This window comes from Pocillopora verrucosa, chromosome 8 (assembly GCF_036669915.1).
Source record: "Pocillopora verrucosa isolate sample1 chromosome 8, ASM3666991v2, whole genome shotgun sequence".
Classification (NCBI taxonomy): Eukaryota; Metazoa; Cnidaria; class Anthozoa; order Scleractinia; family Pocilloporidae; genus Pocillopora; species Pocillopora verrucosa.
This window is the reverse complement of record NC_089319.1, coordinates 2,162,082-2,187,319: the sequence shown is the minus strand read 5'-3', so window position 1 is coordinate 2,187,319 and position 25,238 is coordinate 2,162,082. Positions and strand designations below refer to the sequence as shown.

Sequence of the window (25,238 nt, the reverse complement as noted above, 5' to 3'; positions counted from 1 at the left end):
TCAAAGCCTGTACACTACTCTAGTATACGACACAACCATCACGGTCAACGGAATAATTGCCACGACTTTTAACCACACCACATTGTAAGCCTGAGGAATCCATTTTTTGTTCACATTCTTACCCGGGCGCCATTCCATCGTCAATGTCCAAAACTAGGAACACTGGCAAGTTTTTAATCCCGGAGAAAACCCAAAAACCAAGAATAAAAAACTGAAATTAAATTCAACGTATGGTTTATATCGATCTTTTGGCAGCACACGTTATACGAGTAACAGATCTCGAAAAGAGAAAGAAATTATTCGTCAGCTCAATCGTTCGTTCGTCTTTCCTAATAGTGTAATCGGCAAAATAATATATCGCTTGACTAATAACAAGAGAGAATCCTCTCTTGCTGATAACTTGACACTCGAAATTTTCATCCCAGACATCACGTATCATTATTTCAAAATTCTTCACACGAATTAAAAAAAAGAAACATTGGGAAATCCTTCCATATAAGCCTACAACACTGGCTTGGGGATTGCCGAAGTGGCCATATCATTTTGCGGTAAGATTGCACAAGCAATTCTGATTATTCAGCAGAAAAGCGTCACCCAGTTATTGTTCAGACGATTCTGATTAGTAAGAATTGAACAATTTAAGCCTGTTTAGCTGTCGAGTTAGCGTGGGCTTTACAATTTTGTGTGCGCTAAGTAATGGCTAACCTACTTTTTAGGCATAACAAATTAAACAAAAGGCTCTAAGGCAGGTGCAATCACTTGATTTTTATTGGCTGAAAAGTCTGTTTGTCTTAATTACAATAGCACAAACTGATGAGTTGAATTTAACATCAATTCAAAAGAATATTATACTTACATCGATGTTTTCCTGCTTGACATGCATACGAGAGTTTCCTTAAGTCTTAGCCTGTCAGTTTTTGTATGATATCATGGTTTTCACACGCTAATGTAGATCGAAATAACCTTGGCACATCTTTAACTGCTTTGGAATTGAAACAGAGCGCAAGTCTGTAAAGACAGGTGAGTAAAAACCATTGAAAACAGATGTTCAATAACCAATGCTTTGTTTCACCTCTCAAATAGAAGTTTTCACGTTCGTGTTTTTCATCTTAGGAAAGGTTATTACCGTTATCTGCATGTAATTTACGGAGAATCTACCCGTCTGCGGTAGACATGGTGTAATAACCACGAAAATACGTTATGATCAAAAAAATGCATTTGAAAAAAACAGCTTACTTTGCTATCGGCTTCTTACCTCGTTAGTTTTTCCTTATGCGAAGAAACCTAACGGACCAAATATAGTTGTTAATGGCCCAATCCATTTCTTTATGTTAACGCATTTTCTTTGGTGTGATTTCTTTTTCTCTTTTCTAGGTGGACCATCGACCACATAAAATATGTCCATGCGATCAGTCCCAGACACAATAGCTATTACTTGTGCAACAGTCCTTTCTGTTCTTGTCATCGTTGTTATAACGGGAAACTCTACTGTTTGTACGATCATACTGAAATATCGCGATATGAGGTAAAATATTCTTCCTACAGTACTTTTGTGACTTTTCTGTCATTCTATCGATCGGAATATTTAATGATCCCCTACATCTCGCGTAAATAGTAACTTAGCGGGGTTTTATCATTGCCAACCACCTAGATTCCGGTTCAACAGTATTATACAGCAGTCTCAAAGATAAAAAATTACCCATCCATTTTCGATTTAGAGTCACGATAAAATTAACCGCGATGAACTACCGTTGGTGTATACTTTTCCTATGTTTTTCAGTTAGAGTCAGCTCATTCATCTTTTGGGAGAAAATAAATTTTATCTTAAAATGTTTTATTTGCGGGTTTGTTTGCTTCTTTATGATTCACAAGATCAATCCTCCATATCACAAAACTGGGAACGTACTATTCGGAGTTTTTTAGGCTAGATGAAATGGAAAAACAAAAAATTTGCTTTAAATCTATATCCTAAACGTTCCTATCGTGTTCAAGAGCATTATTGGTGCGGTTACTCCATTTGCTTTAAAATAAATGTAGCAATGCACTTCTTTTTGTCTTTTAATCAATATTATCATCATCATCATTATTATCTTTATTACTACATTTATTGCTATCATTATTTTTGTTTATTTTGTTGTTGTTGCTGTTGTTGTCATCATTATTTGTTGTTCATTCTTGCTCTGTCATCTTTTAATTACATTCTTGTGTTTACCTTCATTTTTACATCCGCTAGAATTCCAATCAATTTCCTTCTTGTGAACCTGGCTGTTTCGGACATTATGATTGCAATATTTCTTGCACCAGAGTACATCTTCAGTCTGATGTTTACCCATCCTAATGGAGTGACTGGGACAGTTCTATGCAGGCTACTGACTGGAGGAAACTTTGCATGGGTTGGAGCATCTTCGTCTGTCTTTACCCTGGTTTTTATCGCCATTGAGCGCTATTATGCAGTAATATATCCATATGATGAAAAGGGAAAGCTTACCAATACCAAACTTAAGGTAACAGATCCGCCTGGAGAAATCGATGTTGATTGATTTCTGTAAAATCAAGCTGAGTAATAAAAAAGCAACTAATCAGCACGAGGGAAACGATAATACGGAGCGAATCAGCCGATTAGAGTGCGTTTGTATCAAATACGAACACCTGTTATAGAAAGTTTTCATTAAACATAACTCCCAGGATAAATGCCCACAATGTACTATAATTTACATACGTTTTGACTTCAATCTAAGAAAAAATAGGCTGGGAATCGATCATCGTCGAACCATAAGTCGTTACAAACAGGCCAAAGCCCTTTTTCTTTACTTCTTTCCTGCTTTAGGTAATTATTCCTTTCTGTTGGATTCTTGCATTTATCTTGAATGTACCGACTTTCTTGGCCTTGAACTTCAAGAACACCTTAGGTGACTGCGAGGAAGACTGGCCTCAGGAGTGGATGGGCAAAGCCAACAGCATGATGTGGTTGGTGACTATGACCTTTCTTCCCATGACACTGATGACTGCGGCTTATTCCAGAATCGTGTGCACATTGTGGTTCACACCAACTGATGATAATCAACTTTCACATGGACAGAAGGTGAGAAGTTCTTGCAAATTCAACGCACAACTTTGTGGTCCATGGCCCGTCTTAAAAGGGTGCGATTCTTTGATTTGAGACATTACTGAGCCACAACTCTATTTTCCACCACCCTTCTATATCAATTACAGGATATCGAGGTACATCAAATCCCGAAATTTTTCTACTGTTGAAAGCATTTATACATTTATTACTCGCTTTATAACAAGTACCTAACTAAGGTTTTCGATCTCCTCACATAGGCTGTGATCAAGTTGCGGAAGCGGGTCACCGCGATGGTAATAACTGTCAGCTTCATATTTGGAGTCTGTTGGCTCACCGACTCGACAATTTATTTCTTGCATTTTATCAACTCTCCATACAGTGATGTTGTTTTTTATATTACTACCATACTGATCCTATTTAATTCTGCTGTCAACCCGTTTGTGTACGCCCTGATTAACCAAAGATTCCGCCAAAAGATCAAGACAATGTTCCGATGCAATTGCGTCGCTACAAACAGAATTGGCCCCACTATCCATTCCACCGGTAAAATAGTATTGCCGACCGTGGCCACCACTCTACCAAATCTTCAAGACAAAGTTAATGCAGGGGAAAGTGATTTCAAGAATTGACTGGAAAAATATCGACGAGAACGTTAAGTTTGCGAACTTCACTTGTTTAGTAAACAATTAGAAGTAAGTAGAGTTAAGGTAACAATGGACTGCAATTAATCTAATAAATTCATGGTCTTCTAGAAATTGTATGTACATGGTGTAGTAACAGAGCCTATCCTCTTTACTTTGTAAAGTATGCATTAATAATAACGATAAAAGTAATAACTGGGGTAATGACAACGACGATGTTGATGGTGGTGATGATGGTGACGATGAAGCGCGTTAAGACATCCGAATGACATAAGTATTGTGAACCGCAAGTAATCAAGTTGGAGGTATAAGAGTAGTTTTTTACCGTTTGAATCCTGGAGTTCCTTACTTATCCATCACTGATGTTATGATGGCTCTATTTTACGCCGTCACATTTTGTTTGACATTTTCGTAAAGTTTTGTGAGACAGCGGGAGTAATTATTATTATTTAGTGGAAAAGCATTTTTAAAAAAAACCTTTTGCATTTATCAAACAGGCGATTTGAAAAACCCCTGATTGATAACGAGCGAACAAGTCGATTTAATTTGCCTAGTTGATGGTTCTGTGTAGGCGTGATGAAAGACGTGATGAAAGATATCATCTGACCCAGGCCTTTCACGGCTATGCTACCCATTGACCTAACGTAGACAAAACTACAGCCTATGTGGGCTGGAACAGTTTGTATTGTTAATGCCTAGCTAACTTTCTCCCTTTCAGCCGATTATAATATGACGTTATCAAATAAATGCGAACTCTTAAATGAAAAGATGGCATCATGAAAAGATGGCACACGGTATGTGCTTCGTTATTACCCGATTATTTATTCTATACCACCCCTTGGACGATTACCACGATTATTTTTAGCACACGGTAAACTTTTTTCTTAGCCTCTTAAGCACAAGGTTTTGCTTACATTTTTCCAAAGATTCACTCTGTTCTGGTCTTCTTTATCATAACGGGAAACCTTATTTTTGGTATGATCATATCGCGGCATCTCTTAAAAAGTGCCGGTCAAAGCTGTTGAAAAACAACTAAGCGCAGCTGGCGGCGCAATATGTATGAGGTCTCGCATGCTGATGCGTATTCAGTCGACCTCTTCGCCTAAGGATGACTAGCAGGGTATAAACAAAACATCACGATCCACAATGGAAGTCACCGCATCGTGTTACGCACGATAATACTTTACTACTGGTGTTTATATAATTATAAATAACAACAACCAAGAGAATATAAACTGATTATATTTTCTTGCAAAGACCTCCTACATGGTTCTAAAATAAAATTTGAACAAAGCCACCGAACTGATAAGGATGAGATGCTTTATCCAATTTGAACACTTTTTTGATCAGGCCGGCGATTATTTACATCTTGAATCCACATAGGGAAGATGGTAGAACGAATACGAATGCAATTTATCATAAGCCCTCTCAGTGTTCGACACTAAAGACAGAGGTAAGAACACAAAATGATCTTCAATGACAAATATGTTTGACTCCTTTGACTTTAATTTTAATTTATTATGGTTATGTATATAGGATGATAAGGAATACTTTCGAAATAGGGTTTTGCATATGGAAACATGCCATGAAAAATGACCGTATACCCTGGGTAGTTTTATTAAAATTTAAGGGGAATCCTGAACGTCCTGGGGTATCTATTTTGCAGGATTTGCCCAAAAGAGCAGGTTGAGGTTGGTAAGATATGAAAAATATTCTGTTTCGCCTCAGTTTTAAATTAAAACGTTTTTACAGGTAATTATTAAAGCGAAGGTTGTTGTCACATTTAAATATAACGAAAAATTAATTCTACAGTCGCTCAGTCATGCTAAAAAAAAAACGAAGAGTACCGTCTTAATATAAATATCACTTTTTTGTGTTCTGTATTGGAAGGATCGTCAAACTCTTTGGAGATGTCCATGCGTTCAGTCTCTGAAACAGCAGCTGCTGCGTGCATAGTGGTTCTTTCTACCCTCGTCATTCTCGTCGTGTTAGGAAACATTTTGGTGTGCGTGATAATTATGAAACATCGGGATATGCAGTAAGTAATTAGCGAGAACTTTTTCATTGCTCAGACTAATTCTTCACTTAGGAAAAAACACATCTCACAGGCTGCATTTTCTGTAAAGTATGTAAAATGGCACAAAAACTTTGCCTGCTAAAAACTTAAAAGTCTGGGTTCGCTCGGTTTCCCGGAAATACTAAAAGTGTTAATATCATGATACTTCAATTTGACCCGTCGATTGCGAGGTTTCTCGGTTTACTTTAATGATCGAATGGGAAATTCTGTCGTCTTTGTTTTACAAGAAATTTGGATCAGGAGACGCTCCTTAGGATGAACGATTTTTAATTATTTTCTGTTCAAATTACTGCCCTGAACGCTTTGACAAGTTTTCTTTTATCGCTGATTTATCTGATGTCAGACGTCAATAGAGCGCTTCATTTCGTACTATCATAATTTACTGTGCGTTCTTTCTCTCTTAATTGTCGGCCACAATTTGTTCATTTAGATGTCTTGAATTTTTGACGATGCCTTCAGCGACACGCGTAAACGGAAAGTATCGGACAAGAAGGGGGCACCAGCGTGAGGCGGTCAATTGGAATACGTTGATACCTTCAGTATATACCGTGCAATATTTCAAATATTGTTATATTTTTCAACTATATTTTCAAACATGATTTTCCTTCGAATTTTCTAATTTTTTTTATTTGCAAAGTTTTCATATTTGTTTCAAACTTGATTTAAAATTTCTTCTAAGTATGTACAAAGCCTTCATCGAAGGAAAAAAAAATTGACGAATACATTTGCGAATTTAAATTAAAACTTCCGTTTGTGTAGACTAATGAGGAACTACATCAGTGTTTGAATAGAAAAATAAAGCTACAGTAACCCCTTGACTAAATTTTTGATAATTACGATATTTTCATGATTTTCGCAGAAATGCTATAAACTTTTTACTTGTGAATCTGGCTATCTCAGACATCGTGATTGCAATCTTCATCATACCCGACTTCATCCTAAGCCGCACATTTAGCCATCCTGACGGAGCGACCGGATCAGTTCTATGCCGACTGCTGACAGGCGGAAACTTCTCGTGGGTTGGAGCTGCTTCATCGGTTTTTACCTTGATGGTGATATCCATCGAACGCTATCATGCAGTATTGCATCCTTATGGAAATAGATGGAAGCTTAGCTATCACAACCTGAAGGTAAAAATGTTTCTGAGATTTGCATGTACATAGACTAGAATTTAGCGATTAAAGCTGGTGGATAAATTTCTCTTATTCATATCTGGAAAAAATGGTGAATATAATGCATTTTGACGGAGAATCCAAGGTGACCTCAGAGGAATGTCATTGGTCGCATTTTTGCCGAAATTTGGTGGGTCTAGGAATAAGTCTCTCTTTCTTTTTTTAAAGTCAGTGTTTCCTTTAATGTTAATAAAGTTCTTTAAAAAATATGCAGCCATGATGTTCTAATCGGTTCCACCTGCAGCTCTGGCAAAGATGTCACCACAGACGAAATGATCTTTGCTAATGAAGGAGGCGAAGAGGGGGTTGGAGTAAAGGACATGAAGATGGTGTGGCTCGATTCTTAAGCATGATATCTTTATTCTTTAATTTTCGTTTCCATTTATCAGTTGTGTACGTTTTTCGTCCCTGCATAGGTAATTATTCCAAGCTGTTGGATCTTTGCAGTGATTATGATTCTACCAACGTTTCTTAGTGTTGATTTTGACAACACCATACGCGACTGCGAAGAAAATTGGCCCTCAAAGTGGATGGGCATAGCATACAGCATAACCTTGTTTTTAATCTTGGCCGCCCTTCCTTTGGTATTAATGACTGGCTTATATTCACGAGTGGTGTACGCTTTGTGGTTCAGAAAAAATGATCACACTCAACTCTCTCATCAACAACAAGTAAGAGATGATTGTATGACTCTTTTAATTTAACGGTTTGTGGTACATTACTCTAGTTGGTTGATTGGTTGGTTAATCTTAATTAGGCCTTATTTCACTGTGTAGCCAACGAAATTAAAATTTTGCTTGAATTAAAATCTTCGCCTTCTATTCGAACTCTCCAAAAATATGATAAATAATTAACTATCCTTGTCTTCTCGGTCCGTACTGTAAATTATGGAATTTCGTTTTTCCTCTCGGGTTTTTGGCGCACGCACCTTGCGCTTGGGCCATATATCCGAGCGGGAAAAACTCGCTCTAACTTACAACACGGAACGAAAAACGAAGTTAGTAAGAAGTATATAAAAGAAGTGTTAATAAGAAAAACGGATCCATTTTTTGCCAAAGTGTGTTTGCCAAATCTCGACTCTAAGGAGGGTCTCCAACAAGTTTTTCGGGATCCGGGATTGGGCTTATTTAAAGGCCGAGATCCGAGAATTTTAAGCCAGAAGTGAGCGAGATGCGGGATTGCTATTATGAACGGGACACGGTATTCGGTGATTTTGATCGGATTCGGGATATAACACAAATTGATCTTGTCGGTCATGAAAAGCATCAGGCATACAGGCTCTCTAGCATTCAAGAGGAGATCGGGCTGCTCAGCGACACTTCACGACGTACCTCTATCAGAGAGAAATTCAGGCGGTCGAACTTCAAGGAGCAGCAAGAAAACAGCGGGAAACAAGACGAAGAGGAAGATGGAATACTGGAGTACGATTCCCCGAGTGATGATGATGACATTCCATCTTTGGAGCGAGAGGCTGATTTTTACCCCGGAAGAGGTCCCCGCTTCAGAAGAACTGTTCGCTTCAACAGCAGAATTGTGTTCAGTTAATTTTTCTTTATCTTCGTTGTTATGGAACTATGGGATTGCGTGACCTTTTGTGTTTAATGCACTTGTTGAAATTGTTATTCGTTTCTTTGATATTGATCTACCTGTACCTATACGTTTGTCCGTGATCGAAATTTAATGAAAGGAGGTCGTTACCGTGACCAGCGTGCGTCATTCGTGCAAGACTTTGAAAACTTCTAAAACGAAGGATATCATCATTTTGGTGAAAAGAGATCAACTCACGCCTTACGGTGACCATAGACTTCAGCGGATCAATGCTGGTTAACAAAATCATCACCCACCGGGTAGGAAATAGGCTAAGACAATCGGGATCGGGATTGGCCGATATAAACCTTCGGGATTACGGGATCGAGAGAAAATTTTAGTTGGGATCGCGGGATTGATGAACCCTATTGGGGACCCTCACTAGGCAATAAAAGCTTCCTTAAAGGTGACGATGCCCATGTAGCGTGGTTTCTTTGTTTGTTTGGTTGTTTTCACACAGCAAATGACAGCATAGCTGCTCGCAACTCTAAGAAGTATTGAGTTATCTTTTTAAACTTTTCTTTATAAAGGGTGTCATGAAAGTACGAAGGCGGGTCACTTTAACGGTGACAATTGTCAGTGCCAGTTTTGGAATCTGTTGGATCACAGACTCGACCATCTTTTTCCTGCATCACGTCACTTCACCTTACAGTGATGTAAGTTTTGCTATTGGCGCTATAATGATCCTTTCCAATTCTGCTCTCAACCCCTTTGTGTATGCTCTGACCAACAAAAGATTCAACCAGAAGATCAAGGCCATGTTACACCGTAATGTCTTCCAAAGGAACAAGGTTCATCCTGGTGAGGAACATCTCAGCTGCAACGAACTAACGAAAGAACACAAGACGATAGCAGCATTCCTTCAGATTTCCCATTAGGTGGGACCGACTTCTAGAAATTAAGCAATTGTAGGTTGCGTAATCAATCAGCACTGCATAAAGCTTAACTTATTGGAATAACTGTAAGGAGACACTATGTGTCTGGGGAGAAGCGAAAAAGCGCTAAATTTTTTAGGTTACGTAACTCTGGAGAAAAAGCGTGAGAGCCATGTACGCAATTTAGTCATGAAATGCTTAAGCAGCCGTTGTCAACAGTTCTTTATGCACTACTTCAATTATAACAAAGATGTATTACCTAGAGCAACAAGAAGCAGCGGTAAACCTAGACTTCTGTCTATAAAGTTAGAATGTACTAAAAAGGCCCTTTTATCATGGCTGTGTAATTTTTAATCAGATTTTAAGATTTTTAAGATTTTAATTGTAATTTGATTTTTAGGTCCTTTGGATAACATTTTATAGCTATTTTTGAATGTACTTGAGTATCACTATTATTTCTAATCAACTTAGTTTATCATATATGTTGGGCCTCTACGGATAGCAGTTTTTATCTTGTGCAAAAACTGAAGGAGCTACCCTATGGAAATAAAGGTTTCTTACTTAATTAATTGAAGGAAAATTGATCGAGCCTGTCCCACTTTTAACAGTAAACAAAGACATATTTTTAAGTAACTTAAAAGGAACATAAAATAAAACGCAAGAGAAAATTAGAAGCAACAAAGTGAACCTTAACCATGATCTTCCGTAAAAATAAATACAAGAAGATAACAGTTGGACGCCCGACACAGTTTTGTACCTTTATGACGATACCATACTATGTCGTGCAGGAACATGTACTCTGCAACAACATGTTCCTAAATTTTTGATTAACATAAACTGAATACCACCCGGAATCCCCGACGAGAAAAAGAAACCATAAAAAGGGATTTCTATGGGATGGTAATGCGCCATGGACCTAACAATGTGAAAATACTAAAATGCAACTCTTACGTAAGCTATCAGATGAGGTCAACAATCATGAACTTTTTCTACGATTCGTAAGTCAAACGAGAAGAAAGTATAAATGTTCCAAATTTAGATAAAACACTTAAACAAAGAATCACAAGTTGTGAACAAATAATGACAAGTTCTGTTAAATTTGGCCAGTTCCTGTGCATGTCATGATTGATCTCTCTGATAATTTCCTAAAAATACAAACTTTTCTAAAACTTCGACATTAAGACATTCTCGCGAAACTCATTACAAGATGGCAATTATGGTGGCAATGATAACAAGCTCATTATCTAGATTAATCATATCTTGGAGCTTCTTCTTGCGATGTTTGTCGCAACTGCACTACCTCCGTAGTGTAAGTGGCGTCTTGGGTGCTATCCTGACCTGGGATAAAGGCATCCACCTTTGTTTTGCACAAACCAGGGCAGCATATCAGTTCCTTGATGTGCTGTCTAAAGCGATGATTAACGATGGCATATATGAATGGGTTAATGGCGGAATTGGCAGTCACCTCAGCAACGGATATGATATGCAGTAAATCGCTGTGGTACTGGGTGCGACTGAAGTAGCTGATGACGTACATCGTTTGGGCGGGAATCCGGCAAGCGGCAAAGACCATGCTAACTGTGAAAACCATTTTGGTGATTCTTCTTCGAATCCTCAGCACTCCCTAAAATTATGAAATTGGCGAAATGGTTGTGAAAGAAATTGCTAACATTGAAAGTCTCTCTCAAAGCATTTGCTGTTCTTGATCTATATCCCTATGCAAGCTTGCCAATTCCTAGGTTATGTTTGTCCAAATACCGTCGAGCTTTGAAAGAAAGAGGGAGTTAGATTTTTAAATTAAACCGTGTCTGTAATGAACGGAGTATTTATAAAAGATAGAACTGCTGTCTTTTTTCTTTAGAAGAAGGACATAACATACTGGAATGACGCTGATTCTTGAGGAAGTGGCCTAGTTTCGTTCCAGCAATAACAACACAGAAAAAGTTTTGCCTCCAAAAATTTTGCTTTTTCAATGGGGCTAGTTAGTTAATCAGTGAACAAAAAAAACATTGTATAGTCTCTCGCTTAATTCTGAGTTAGTCTACGGAAACGAAAACATTCAAAGAACCCCGTGCTTGCCTGTCGAGTGCTGTCGCCATCATCCTCATCAAGAAACCAGAGCTGATACACGACTCTTGCGTACAGTCCGATCATCAGGAATATGGGAAGATAGCCGGTCACCACAAGCCATATCAAGCTGCTGGACTTTGCCATCCATTCCTCTGGCCAGTTCTCCATACAAGTCTTGTGCTTTGTGCTGTACCGGTCGGTCAACAGCAGAGGCAAATTGAAGAGGATTGCTAATAGCCAAATTACTGGAACAATGATCTGCAAGAATGTAATGAGCGATGGAGTGAGAAATTAAACTAACACGAATATAAAAACTTGCCCAAGGGGAGATGGCGGCTGGCTCTCAAAATCTCTGATTGACAAACAAAAATTGGAAGCCGCAGTTTCGCCGATTTGTGTGATAAATAATTCTGCTGCCTTATTCATATCTGCTATATCACCAAATTACACATACGCGTTTGGAAACGATTGAAAATACGGATCTGCAAAGGTTAATGTAATTTGGACACCCCAGTGATACTGATATCTTTTCGCGTTGAGTGTATGAATTGTCTCTGCTTTTACTCAATTATTGTATGTTTTATTTTCCTTTTCGGCCTCTTTGCTTTTTGATTTAGCTTTTTCCTTACCTCTACCTTCGCAGCTGTCAATTGTGTGCCTTGTGGGTTCATGATTGCGTAGTATCTCTCTAAAGCCACAACAGCCAGTGTAAATGCAGAAGCAACTGCTCCAATCCAAGACAAATTACCACCGGTCAGCAGCTTACAGATAACTGTACCAGTCATTCCATCAGGGAGTATGTAAGCATTAAAGAGCACAAACCGAGGAACTACGAAAAGGGCGACCAAAATGTCTGCTACAGCCAGGTTCAGGATTAGATAATTCATTGGAATTCTGACAGAAATTGAATCAAAGTTGATAAACTTTTTATTGTCTAAATTCTATTTTGATTTCTTAGCGTAAAGATGTGACATAAACCCTTTTTAACCTCAGGTTTATATTTGCAAAGATCCTGTACAGTCGATTAGTGGGTGACTAAGTACCCCCCTCCCCTCCCCCATGCCTCGGTTATTGGTTTATAATGATAAAAAAAACCATAAAATCGAAACAAATGAAAAAGAAAACAATGATTAGGTAAAAAAGGCTTAAAGGATTAATCTTTTTCCTTTTCTTCCCCCTGTCACATCTGGTTATGCATGAAATTTCAAGTCACCTTCATTTCAGCCTTCAAGTGTCCCAAATGAAATCCTTCACGGCATTGCAAGTGGCGTCTGACTCACCTCATATCTTTAAATTTAACGATCAGCACACAAACAATCACGTTTCCAATGATGTCCATGGCAGTGAGTATAGAGAACATTGTAGCCAGGCCGATCATAGTGGCTTTTGACTCTGTGTAATACCACATGATGCAAGTGTTTCTCAGTCTGAAAATTTCCATACGAACAACCGAATGAGAACTTAGATCTTCTTACATGATGGTAGGAACGTGCAAACGTTTGTTAAGACAGTTATCAGTATCAGTACAACGTTTTCTGTTTCCGTTCTTTTTTTCGCTTTGGGATAAGAAATCTATTGAACTTATTGAATTATATTAAAAGGAATATGATGAAGGCCACCCTATGTGGTGCAGCTGGCTAGGTTGCCCAATTCACAGTTTGAAAATGGGAAAAGTAACGTACTCCATGAAGTTCAGTGTGTAGTTCAGTTTTGTAAAATTCCTAAAAGTATGAAAACAGTTGTCTTTCTCAGTCTTTCTCGTTCAAAGAAATTATTTTTGATAAACATGTTCACTAACCTCCAAAATGTTCCTTTTCAAAACTATCGAAGAGAAGGAGGACAGATCGAGAGCTAACCGCGATACTAAGCCGTGATACTAAGTTGGTGATTTCTCAATCACACATGGAACTATCGCTACCTCATACACTTTTTTCATTAAACCAAGCAGGATGCACCAGTTAAGAAAACTCTTCAGATATCCGCAAAGATTGACATTTGCAATTATAGCCTTTGCTTTACAATGCTAAGCGATATTTCTCGTTTCGCCCTTTAGAGTACTTTTCACCTCCTATTCCTTGAGAAAGTTCCCATAGAAAATAGCGATACAATAACATAGAAAGAAAAGTGACTTTTCACTCATACGAGAAATGAAAATTTTTTCCTTGAATTATCTCCAGGCTTTTTTAAGTAAACGAAGGCAATGTAAAGGTTCTTGAGTTGAGGAAATTAACTGAACTCAATAACTAATCATCGTAATAAAATGTAATAACGCCAAATACCCGTCTAAATATAAGAGGCTTCTCAGGAAAAGAAATAGGTATCTATAGTTTCCCCAGAAATGAAAGAGTTAATCTTTACAGACAGAGAACTCTGTCATTTTAAGTAATATGCCACAAAAACGCATCAGTTACCGTGCACATCAAGGCAGTCTCGAAGGCGCACTGTCCAAGAAAGCTCGACAAGAATAAAGTCGCCTCAAGAGAGGCAAAAAGAACAGTCAAAAACAAGGTCCAGCAAATATCCATAGTCGACGCCGTATGCTCCCCAGCGGCAGCGAATCGAAGATGGCTTAATCTCTTGTTTGCTCTATGCGTTTTATCTTCAACACACCACGAACTATATTTCCTCAGCAGGGATATTGTATTTATTTCTGTTCAATTTTTTACTTAAATTTTTTCGTCTCTATGTTTGTTTTTATTTCTTCGTTTGTTTTGTTTATTTTTTTATGTGTTTGCTTGTTTCTTTTTTTTTTCTAACGAGGCAAACAAATTCTTCTTATGCAATAGATGTAACTGCCTTTAAAGAATTATTTGGTCAGGTGTCTCTCTTCACTGTTTTTAAAATGATGGGCATCCTTTAAACATGTGTTGCCGAGTAAATTTATAGATTTTTTTGTTATCGGTGCTGACAAAGATTCAGGGAAATATTCAGATTACTTCGGGAATCGCTATCTTCAAATATAGGAAATAATAAATGCATGACCACCTATATAACCATTTTACCTCTTTATTAAACTTCTGTACAATATTTTCCTATTACGCAAAGTTGAAAAACTTAGCATCTAATCTATCCCGTTCAGGTTCAACTGTAAACTTCGATATCTTTTATACAAGGTAATATTATCTCCTACAAACTTATTTAAGTGTTCGTTAACGACAATTACACTATAGCACTTCCATCTGAAGAAAATCGTGCACAGTAGCATCGCGGCATCTCATCAGCCGTGTGTTTTGTATCATTAAGTTGAAATTATTGCAAATGCAATGATGGTACAATTCTACGTGGATTATAACTCAAATTTAAACTCCTTGATGCCCATAGAACCTTTGAAACAACATTAAAGAGGATGCCACTTGTAACTTGCAAAGTTATTTGTTACTCAAAATAACGAGAAATGTCAGGCCTTGAAGCCGAGTCATTAAGAACAGAACTTGCAATGGCCAGTTTTCCATTATGATATTCAGTTTTATGTAAATATATCATCTATTATACCTGCAAATTTAACGTATGCCAGAAGCCTCATTATATTCTCTACGTTTAGTTACATGCTTGGCTACCTAAACAAAATTTCCGTTTGTTGAAACGGCTTTCCTTTATAAGTTTTCTCCTTTCTCATATTGGCGAAAAAATCACTCAGTAATTTCAACGTTATAAGAGGCCCTTTGTTTCATTTGCGTTTAATTTCGTGTCATTCGGCGAACAAATTTGCATAAGGTTAGACAATCTCTCTTCAGACCATAGTATTTTTGTGATCGATAGTATAGCAGTATCACAGCTCCTTTTATCTTTCAAAAATTAATCAGTTATTCTAACCTGATTAAGCTATGAAGCATACCACAGTAATTCGCCGTTCTTTAAGAAGCCTTAGCCCAATCATACGGCGCGGCCGTATTCTTAGGGCACATTTGAACACATTAAATACTTAAAACATCGGTGAATACGTCAAAAATTTCCTCGATATGCAAATATTGATTCACGAAAAGAAAGCCTCTATTCAATGTCACTCTCTTTTCAAGTCAAATTTCTCAGCTATGTTTGGCATTGTCAGCTTAACAAACAGAAAAAAAAAATTTATCCGCTTCCGTTCTCGCCGAGTAACAATTTGAATCTAATTTCAAAGCATGTAGTGCTTAAAAACCATATAAAGGTTATTAGTCATGGTCGATATGCGTTACATTACGTTTCGTAATCAAACAGAAATTTGCACTTTTATTTTCAATTGTTCTTGCAAGAAAATTTTGCGAGAATTAAAATTACCTCCGATCTAATCTCTTGTATCCGCCAGCAGTAAAGAAACGGGTTGAAAGCCGAATTGGCGAACAACAAAGTCATGGTATAACTTAGAGTGACAATTTTCGCTTTGGTTACGGTCGTCGTTTGTATGACTACGAACATGGCCAGGTATGGAACATAGCAAATAAGCATTAAAATATAAACATAAAACATGTTAGCCACAGATCTTTTGTATGCTCCAAATCGTAGTTTCGATTTTGAACCACTCGAGCTGCTTCTTTCTTCTTGGTTCGTTGTTGATTCGGCGTCCCGCCATCGTAACATGGTGCGAACTCTCAACTGGCGAAGCCTGTATCCGAGTCGGGCATACGCACTTGTACAGAAAACCAAACATATCGTAACAACGATTATATTAAACTTTCGATATATTTTGATATCCCATACCCAGTTGAAAATCCACAAACCAGTTAGCACCCACATAGTGACAATGACCGTTACTACCCTTGGAAGCGTTACGGTTCTTTGATATCTGGACCCAAGGTGAAGAGCCAGAAGGCGATCGGTGGCTATGGCTGTCACCGTCAGAAACGAAACGGCAGAGAAAACGTTCGCTGACAAATGGAATCCAATTCCTGTGACGCAGTACAACTGATGCATGTTCAATATTTCAGCCGTTTTGTACAACACATAGAAAGGTTGAACTGTCAATCCAACTAGGAGATCGGAGGCGGCAAGGCTGTAAACCAAAGCTCTGGAAGCTGGTCTAAGCGCGGCAGATCTTCGGAGCGCTTGAAGGACGAGTCCATTTCCAAGAATGGCCAGAACTGCTAATACTGCGTTAAGCGTACAGTTAACGATGTATTCCGTCGTTGGCGGACCGCTATGGAAAATCTGAAACCGATCCAGGTAGTAGCAGGTTTTTCTTGCTACAGCTGAGGAATTAGTAAAGAGTGGCCCATCTGTGTTGCCCAAGGAATTGTTCGCCATCAGTTAAGGTTTTTTACCTCTCACGTACCTGGCGAGTTACAAACCACTACCTCTGACCAATGTGATCAAATCAATTATATTTGATCCGCTTTATGTGATGTGAAGCTATACAGCTGTGTTGTACCCACTCTTTCATCTTGTCATACATCATGACCTTCCGATGTGAGGCAAACATTTGATAAAACATCATTTGTATTAGAGAGAATGTCAAGTCAGATAAACATAAATAGTACCGAAAGCAAATTGAATCGTTTGGGTACTGCGTGATGAGAATAAAGAGTTTTGTTTACACAAAAGGTCGGGTCATTCTTTAATTTGAGATTTAAATTTAGGACATCTAGAACTCCGTGATGCGTTTTAAGACGTGACTGAAGATAAAAGAAACGTGTTTTTTTTATAAATGATTTAAATAATTTTTTAGCCGTTGCTATTGAACTATCATTTCAATTAAACCCCCTAAAAAATCATGTCTTTTAAAAAAATAATTATTCATATGACTAATAACGTATTATATATGCATTAGAGTGATTGACACACCAAAATGTATTTTTTCAAAATGATCAGCCTAACTTGAACGTTTTTTCGTTGAACGCTTTGGAATTGCTGGAAACATAAAAGGGATCAGTGATAAATCGTAAATATTGCATCACGACCTGATCGGAAGTATTACTTCATGACAGCCGGTAAATAATACTCACAGGAAATTGCTCGTGTAACAACGACGTCCTTTTGTTTGTTTATTTCTACTTTTGTTTTACTATCCCTTCTCGCTTTTTTTTCCCTTGAATTCAACTGCTTAGCCTTTATTCTGCTCCAAACTAATCAATAAAACACTAATTTAATTTTCACAAGTACAGAATGTCCTTCTCAACAAGATTTGAAAATGCCGTAAATGCACGCTACCGACATCATAATATCAACCTTTATGATAAACCTTCATTTTCAGCAGAACTTCCTTTCTCGCCGCACGTTTTCCTCTATGATAAAATGAAAATGCCGTAAATGCACGCTACCGACATTATAATATCAACCTTTATGATAAACCTTCATTTTCAGCAGAACTTCCTTTCTCGCCGCACGTTTTCCTCTATGATAAAATGAAAATGCCGTAAATGCACGCTACCGACATTATAATATCAACCTTTATGATAAACCTTCATTTTCAGCAGAACTTCCTTTCTCGCCGCACGTTTCCTCTATGATAAAATGAAAATGCCGTAAATGCACGCTACCGACATCATAATATCAACCTTTATGATAAACCTTCATTTTCAGCAGAACTTCCTTTCTCGCCGCACGTTTTCCTAGCTATAATGAATTCCTCTGTCATTTTCTTGTTACAAAATTTAGTCAATAAAAAAAACCCGGAAAATTCAATAATTTTGCTCATATTTCTTGGTTTTTCTCTTCCCTTTCGGGTTATAATTTCCTTCTTTCCTTTAAAAATCTTGACCCGTTTACATTTTCCTCGAGATCATTTTTAATTTCATTTGACCGGAAAAATCTCTGAAACACGAAACAAATACTACGCTTTTCCCACTTTTGGGAAAAATCCAAAGATTCCTGATCACGTACAAAACAATGTAAATATAAATTACCTTAACAAGACTATTGATAAAAGCATTAAGAACATTTCATATCAATGGTTCCCAAGCGAAAAAACTCGATAAAAACGTGTACTGATGGTCGTAACACTGACTTTCAATCAAATTAAACACATGATCAGTGTTGATTTGACGCAATAAAACTAAAATATTTACACTGAGTCTTGTTTCATGCTCACGATCCTTTTGGCAAATGCATTCTAAGAGGCACGACATTTTGAAAATTTCTAACATTGTGAAATAATTCGCGAAATTCAAATTTCATTTTTTTGTTATGATTATACCTTGGCCATATCTTTTTTTCAAATTAATTGCAAAATTATCTCTTCACCTTATTGTTTCGCAGCAAGTCAGGCTTAAAATAACTAGTTTTTAATGTCACGAGTGATTAGGAAATATTCATCATATAATTTGAGACGCTATTCGGATGAGAATTATCAGAATATAATATATGTGACTGCTGTACTTTCCTGCGGCTATAATTAATTGCTACATCAGATGGGGACCGCAAATGTTAAATGGCGCTAAAATGTAAATTTGCGATCGAAATTCACGATATGAAAAACTGTATAAAAATAAGGTTAACCCAACTGACTCACGAGTCAGGGATTTATCTTACATCCAGATGATTTCCCACTGAGTGAGAGATCACAACTACTTATACCTGATTTTCGGTTCGAATTGGGGTAATATAGTTTATCCTGGAAAGATTTTAAGTTCACTTAGTAACGAACAGAACAGCTCAGATTAACTCTGGCCGCTAGCAAAAGGTGTCGCTTTAGAAAAGAATTCCCTGAGCTTCATTCCTTACAGACCGACGAAACGTGTGTCCACGAAGATATTCACTCGCTTAGAACTTTATCTTTCTAATTTCTTTACTCATCTGTTTACACCTATACTGTTTTGTCTTAATTAATATATCCATTTATTTACCTATTCATTCTTTTACTGCTCTATCAGTTATTTACTTATTTATCTGCCGCTAATCTTGCTTTTAACCTCAATTTTTTTAAACTGTCTTAGGTGCTACAGTTGAACGAAGCTAGCCAAGTAGGATATCGAAAGCAGAAACCGGGAAAAAATCCCTCGAAAGCAAGAGATGTTGATTCACTTAATTTCCTCTGTGAATTTTGAATTAAAACAGACCTTGTGGAAGCAAGATACTTTCTTGCAATTTCAATCTCAGTCCTCTCCACTCCACTCCCCCCTTTTCCTGTGAAAATATAGAAGTCAAGTGTTCCACACAACATGTAATAGTAAATAACAAGTTCCACCAGGGAGGGGGTGGTTGTTACTCCACTGGTATGTCATATCGATATGCAGTGCCCAAGAGGGTATGATTTTGAGCCCTTTTGGTCTTCAAACTAGGGTCGATTTAAGTAACCATAGTCATAGATTTTATATGGTTTTCAAGAGAACCACTAGCTGCGTATTGATGTGCTTCTGTCGTCCGTCTTAAATGACAAACTAAAAGAAACAATTAACATTCAAAATAATGTGGCAATCAAGCTTGATTTTTGAACAAATGTCATCCCAATTCTTGACCTCGGCATTGAAGCAGGGCTTAATCATACCACAACATAGAAGCCAAGTCCAAAATCAGGCATGGATTTTAGAGATCAGATAAAGAAAATGGCAAGTTTGGGGAAACGAGTGGCTAACGCATCAAAAAATGCCAAAGGGGAAACCGGTACGAGGAACGCTTTCGCTCGGGGTCCGATTTTCTAACAATTTTGCCTGCAGCTAAAGTGGAGTTAGGCGACACTTTCTACCCCCAAAATAACATTTTTTTTCTTTTAGCTAGAGTGATGATTTCTTGTGTGTATTACTGAATTTGTGTACATATAATATCCAACGAAGTGCTGGTGTTCTCACGTAGTTTATCATGTATTTTTTATCGTATTTTTGTTCAACTTCAGCGAGTTTACGCTTAAAACATTTGCCTGTAACGTTGTCAGCGACAATACTAGTATAATGATGTCTCAGTAAACCAATTAAAAGCCCCTGGTTTTTTTTTAAGTCAAACTACATCGCACCTATGCGTGCTCGTTGATCAATGCCAGTTGAGTGTTTCCTTTATAAACTCAGTTTTTCCAGTGCTTATGACAAGAGAGAATCGACACTCATTACAAGCTATCTTATACGAATGTGTAATTGTTTGTGTTTCGATTCTCTAAAAGAAAGTAGACCTAGTCAAGTCGAAACATGTCAGAATGAATGCCATCTTGGATTTTGCTGAAAACTTTTAGGAATTAAAATTTTTCTTCTCAGACATGCTTCAGCAAAGTATTCTCAGCCCTTGTGAACACTCCGTACATCGAGCTATTTTTAAAATAGGGCAACATACTTCGGCGACTCAAAAAAGCTTGAAAAATATCATACCTGATATGCCTGAGTGAGGCCCTTACATTCATTAATAGGTTATTTTGATTATACATAACAGGTCACGGTTTGTTAATTTCACATAACTCGTCTCTTTGGTGTTTGTCGTCTCCTGTAAGCTATTAATTTTAAGATTTTCTATATTTTCAAATAATAGAGGATCTAAAAATCGATCGTTAATGGCTAACGACACTTCGGTAATTTGCCTAGTGGTTGGAGATAAATATTTACTTCTTAAGGGCATCTTTAAGAGTAATAAACGATATGTTCTGCTGAAAAATTATTAATGAACAATAACATTATTGCCCCAGTTTGATAAGCAACTCAGTTGGATCTTTGAATAATTTTTTAGAATTAATCTTTATCTCATTTCACTCTTGCGGTGCTATTAATTGTTTCTAGCAGCTATTATCCATGGCTAATGCTGCACCAACGTTCCATTCTACAAAAGAAACAGCTAATTATGCACGGTTATGTCGCCTTCTGGTGGATGTTTGTTCACAAGTACTCAGAGAGACATTTGACAAGAGGCGTCCAACAGGAAACCTGGACACAGTTTTGTCAAGTCCTCCAATTCATCGAGTGCTACAATCACTCCTAAAGAGAAGAATACTCAACCCCCTGCAATGGGGCAGACTATACCCTGCCATCAAGTCTTCAGTTTCAACTCAGCATTTTGATATCACCCTGCTAACGGTCTAGCTGAGGAACATTTGTGGTCTTGTTTGTCCAGCTACCGGCTGGGATACACTTCCTCCTACAACAGACACAACCCTCGAGGCAGACATTGCGCGCATCAAGTGCTACAGAAACAAAGTTCATGGTCATGCCAGCCAGGCCTCAGTTGATGATGCAACATTCAATCAATACTGGCAGGACATCCAAGATGCATTGGTGAGACTAGGAGGGGCTGGTTACCAAAGTGCTATTGATGATCTGAAAAAGGAATGCATTGACCCTGATTTCGAAGAACACTACAGAGAGCTTCTTAAAAAGTGGGTGACGGATGACATCAGCATCAAGGAGAAGTTAGAAAAAATTGAAGAAAAACTGGATGTCATAAAAGATGCGGTCATCAATCCAGTGGCGAGAGAAATCATCGAAGGTAATGAAACCAACTGCATGTACATGTACCATAAAAGATTTAGAAGCTCATAAATAAGTATATCAACTAGCTGACCGTGATATGATATGCAGTAAAGTAAAAAACATGGAGATCTTTCACCCGCAAGACCCCCAATCAGAAATAAGTAATAGGTTAGGATGATCCTTAATGAAAAGATAATCAAGCTTGCACTTGTTTCTTTATCGCGACGAAAAGTGACTGGTTTGTTTGCATTTCAAGGGGGATTTCATCACGAAATGACAGACTAACAAGAAGAATGCAAATGTAGAAAATGAAAACAAAAAAAACAAAAACAAGAAAGATAACTGAATCAAAACCTTTTTTAACTCCCATTTTTCTCTCCTGAGGGATATTTTCATCATAGCAAAATTGCATCGATTTGTAATTGGAGCCACCCAAGGTAAATTTTTCCTCGATATGTCACTGACCATTGCACACTTCCTTAAAGAGATGTAAAGCTTTTTACAACCTTTCTCATTTTCTCCAGTTCACAAATTGGATTGTTTTATCTTCAGTTGTAAATGTCTACAGCAGTGCACTCAAAGAGTCCATCAAAAGCCAGACGAAGTTTCAGAACAATCAAATGCCCTTCTCTTCAATTTCCAACGTGAAAACGGATGAGATATTCACTAATCTTCTCATGCAACATGGAAGGAAGCCCATTGAAGACTCTAAAACCTTGGAAGAACGCCTTTCTCATGACGGTCATGTGAGTGAAACAACGAAAAGACTGAAACGCCTTCGTCAGTGCGGTCAAGTGAGTGGAACTCGAGTTGAATACAGTCAAGACATATTCATTAGAAGTGAAATACACAACGATCACTCAAATCCCAGGTCCATTTTTCTCACTGGAAAGGCAGGAATTGGAAAAACCTTGTTTTGCCAAAAGGTGATTCGGGACTGGGCTCACGATAATTTATTCAAAACGCGAATGAGAGAGCAAACCCTGATTTCAAGTTTGTATACTTGCTGAATTTCCGTCAGTTGAACTTACTCGCAGATCTCCGTGTTTCTTTGAAGGACGTCTTAAATTGTTCTACAATGCTAGATGACCAGTCCGTGATTGATGACTCTGTATTTGAGTATATTACTCAACATTCTGAAGAGGTTTTGATCATCATTGACGGGTATGATGAGTTTTCACGACAAGACGACGTTCTTACTAACCTGGATGAACAGTATCCAAATGACGTCAACGAGAAGATGCCGGTTGCAGCCCTGTGTGCTAAACTTATCAAAGGGAACATCTTGAGACTTTCCGCAGTCATGATCACATCGAGAGCAGATGAATCTGACAAGTTGAAAGATGCAATTCGCTTTGATAGATTTGTGGAGATCACAGGATTTTCAGAAAAACAAGTAAATGGATACATTGGAAAGTACTTTAAAGAAAACGAGCAGATGAGGAACATCGTACTTGATCATGTAACAAAAAACAACGAACTTGTTGGTTTGCTCACGTTCCTGTGCTCTGTTTCCTAATGTGCTGCTATTTTGAGTATATACTAAAGGAGTCAGCACTGAATACTGAAGCTCCCCCTCTCAAAATGAGTGACCTTTATTTTGAAGTTATCAACAGTTTTATACTGAAACATGACAAGAAAAGAGGGCTTTCTCCAGAAAATACTCTAGACAAGTTATCAAACCTAGCGGCTCAATTGCTGCTGGAGAAAAAGTTTCTTTTTTCTAACCAGGACATGAAAAACTTTACCTCGGAAGAAATTGAGTACATCAAAGCAAGTGGGCTCCTTCATTGTGGTCCTCCGTTTAGAACAAGTTTTTCTCAATCGACAAAACACTTCTGCTTTATCCACCTGACCTTCCAAGAATAGTTAGCAGCCCGCTGGTTTGTCATGAGGAAAGAGGTTGTTTGCAGTAACAATACATCTGAAATGGTCATAAAATTTATGGCCGGTATGTTATCAACGGAAAAAGACCAAGTATTCATGGAAAAAATACTCGGAGGACTTGCTAAAGAAGCAAGCAAAGACGCAAGGAAAGACGCAATAAAATACACAAAAATTCTTCTTTTAATAGCACAATGTCTCGCTGGCTATCAAGACAAAGAGTTTGCCCAAAATTTTGTTCGAAATGGTCATCTTCAAATCTTTGATTGTTATAAAGATATGTTTTTCCCTTCTCTGAGCGATGTTGACTGTATCGCCGTATCTTTCCTCTTGGATGTTTACAGCGCAGTAAACGACAAAAATGACGCAGCAAAACATCAAAAAAATATCTATCACTCATTAAATGTCTCAGAGCTATTAGTGTTTTCTTCAAATCTATCATTGTCTGGACTGAAACGAATCGTCAAATCCCTAGCGAACTACTCTTCTCCAGTTACTAAATTAGAATTAGAGGATTGCCGTGTTAGTGACGATTGTATTTCTTGCATGGTGGAGTTCGGATTACTAAATTTGCTATCTTTCCTGTCCCTTAGAAATAATAGGATCACCGATGCCGGTGTAGTCAGTCTATGTCAAGTTTACAGACACCAACATGTAAAGTCACCTTACTGAGTCTGTCTGGTAATCAGATCACCGATGCTGGTGTTTTCAGTATATGTCAAGCATTACAGACACCAACATGTAAAGTTACCATACTTGATGTGGGTTCCAATCAGATCACCGATGCTGGTGTGGTCAGTCTATGTCAAGCATTAAAAACACCAACATGTAAAGTCACCAAACTTCGTCTGTGTGGCAGTCAGATCACCGATGCCGGTATTGTCAATCTATGTCAAGCATTACAGACACCAACATGTGAAGTTACCACACTTGGTCTTGATTCCAATCAGATCACCGATGCCGGTGTTGTCAGTCTATGTCAAGTATTGCAGACACCAACATGTAAAGTCGCAGAACTTGATCTGGGTCATAATCAGATCACTGATGCTGGTGTGGTCAGTCTATGCCAAGCATTACAGACACCAACATGTAAAGTCACCGAACTTGACCTGAGTTTGAATCACGTCACCAATGCTAGTGTGGCCAGTCTATGTCAACTATTACAGACATCAACATGTAAACTCACCAAACTTGATGCGATTGGTAATCAGATCACCGGTGACGGTGCTTCCACTCTATATCATGCATTACAAAAAGCATCATGTAAAGGCTGGATCATGTGATTACACGAAGCCAAGCTTTAAGTCGTTAACATTACAATTATTCGGATGAAACAACCCTAGCTAAATGGAATTCTGTTACATAACCAAATAGTGGATTGTTCGATTCCTTAGAACTAAAATAAATCTCCTGTGTAATATTAATGAGTGCTTTTATTTGTCATAAGCCATTTTCGAGAGGGTTCCATTCATTGAGTGGACAAATCCAATAGATCTCAAAATCGGCTCTCCAAATATGTTATCGAAATCGATCGAACTGTTCTCCAGTGTCGTTTCTTTTCGTAGAACGG

General features: G+C 37.8%; 4 protein-coding genes and 1 pseudogene across 7 annotated transcripts; 3 read left to right on the top strand and 2 right to left on the bottom strand.

Annotated features, from left to right (window-relative positions):
- Nucleotides 1-896: 896 nt before the first annotated feature.
- Nucleotides 897-3,774, top strand: LOC131791081 (QRFP-like peptide receptor). Its single transcript, XM_059108400.2, has 5 exons — nucleotides 897-1,020; nucleotides 1,375-1,525; nucleotides 2,234-2,504; nucleotides 2,828-3,082; nucleotides 3,325-3,774. The coding sequence occupies exons 2-5, from the start codon at nucleotides 1,398-1,400 to the stop codon at nucleotides 3,694-3,696; spliced, it is 1,026 nt and encodes a 341-aa protein (XP_058964383.2). The 5' UTR covers nucleotides 897-1,020; nucleotides 1,375-1,397; the 3' UTR covers nucleotides 3,697-3,774.
- Nucleotides 3,775-4,833: 1,059 nt separating this feature from the next.
- On the top strand, nucleotides 4,834-10,096 carry LOC131791070 (QRFP-like peptide receptor). 4 transcript variants are annotated; one of them, XM_066170691.1, is made up of 6 exons: nucleotides 4,834-5,161; nucleotides 5,375-5,399; nucleotides 5,599-5,746; nucleotides 6,645-6,915; nucleotides 7,374-7,628; nucleotides 9,075-10,096. In XM_066170691.1, exons 3-6 carry the CDS (start codon nucleotides 5,619-5,621, stop codon nucleotides 9,420-9,422), a joined length of 1,002 nt encoding a protein of 333 aa, XP_066026788.1. In that variant the 5' UTR covers nucleotides 4,834-5,161; nucleotides 5,375-5,399; nucleotides 5,599-5,618; the 3' UTR covers nucleotides 9,423-10,096. The 4 variants fall into 4 exon arrangements, with proteins under 4 accessions (XP_066026788.1, XP_058964373.2, XP_066026787.1 ...); XM_059108390.2 differs by lacking the exon at nucleotides 5,375-5,399; XM_066170690.1 differs by lacking the exon at nucleotides 4,834-5,161 and having other exon boundaries at nucleotides 5,281-5,399.
- A 572-nt stretch (nucleotides 10,097-10,668) lies between these two features.
- Nucleotides 10,669-12,897, bottom strand: LOC131789277 (pyroglutamylated RF-amide peptide receptor-like). Its single transcript, XM_059106348.2, has 4 exons — nucleotides 12,770-12,897; nucleotides 12,119-12,383; nucleotides 11,499-11,747; nucleotides 10,669-11,043 (listed from the first exon to the last, which is right to left on the bottom strand). The coding sequence occupies exons 1-4, from the start codon at nucleotides 12,895-12,897 to the stop codon at nucleotides 10,669-10,671; spliced, it is 1,017 nt and encodes a 338-aa protein (XP_058962331.2).
- A 1,582-nt stretch (nucleotides 12,898-14,479) lies between these two features.
- LOC131790480 (adenosine receptor A3-like) lies at nucleotides 14,480-16,948 on the bottom strand. Its single transcript, XM_059107697.2, has one exon. The coding sequence runs from the start codon at nucleotides 16,707-16,709 to the stop codon at nucleotides 15,705-15,707; it is 1,005 nt and encodes a 334-aa protein (XP_058963680.2). The 5' UTR covers nucleotides 16,710-16,948; the 3' UTR covers nucleotides 14,480-15,704.
- Nucleotides 16,949-19,918: 2,970 nt separating this feature from the next.
- On the top strand, nucleotides 19,919-24,951 carry LOC131789268 (NACHT, LRR and PYD domains-containing protein 12-like; annotated as a pseudogene).
- The last annotated feature ends 287 nt before the right edge of the window (nucleotides 24,952-25,238 follow it).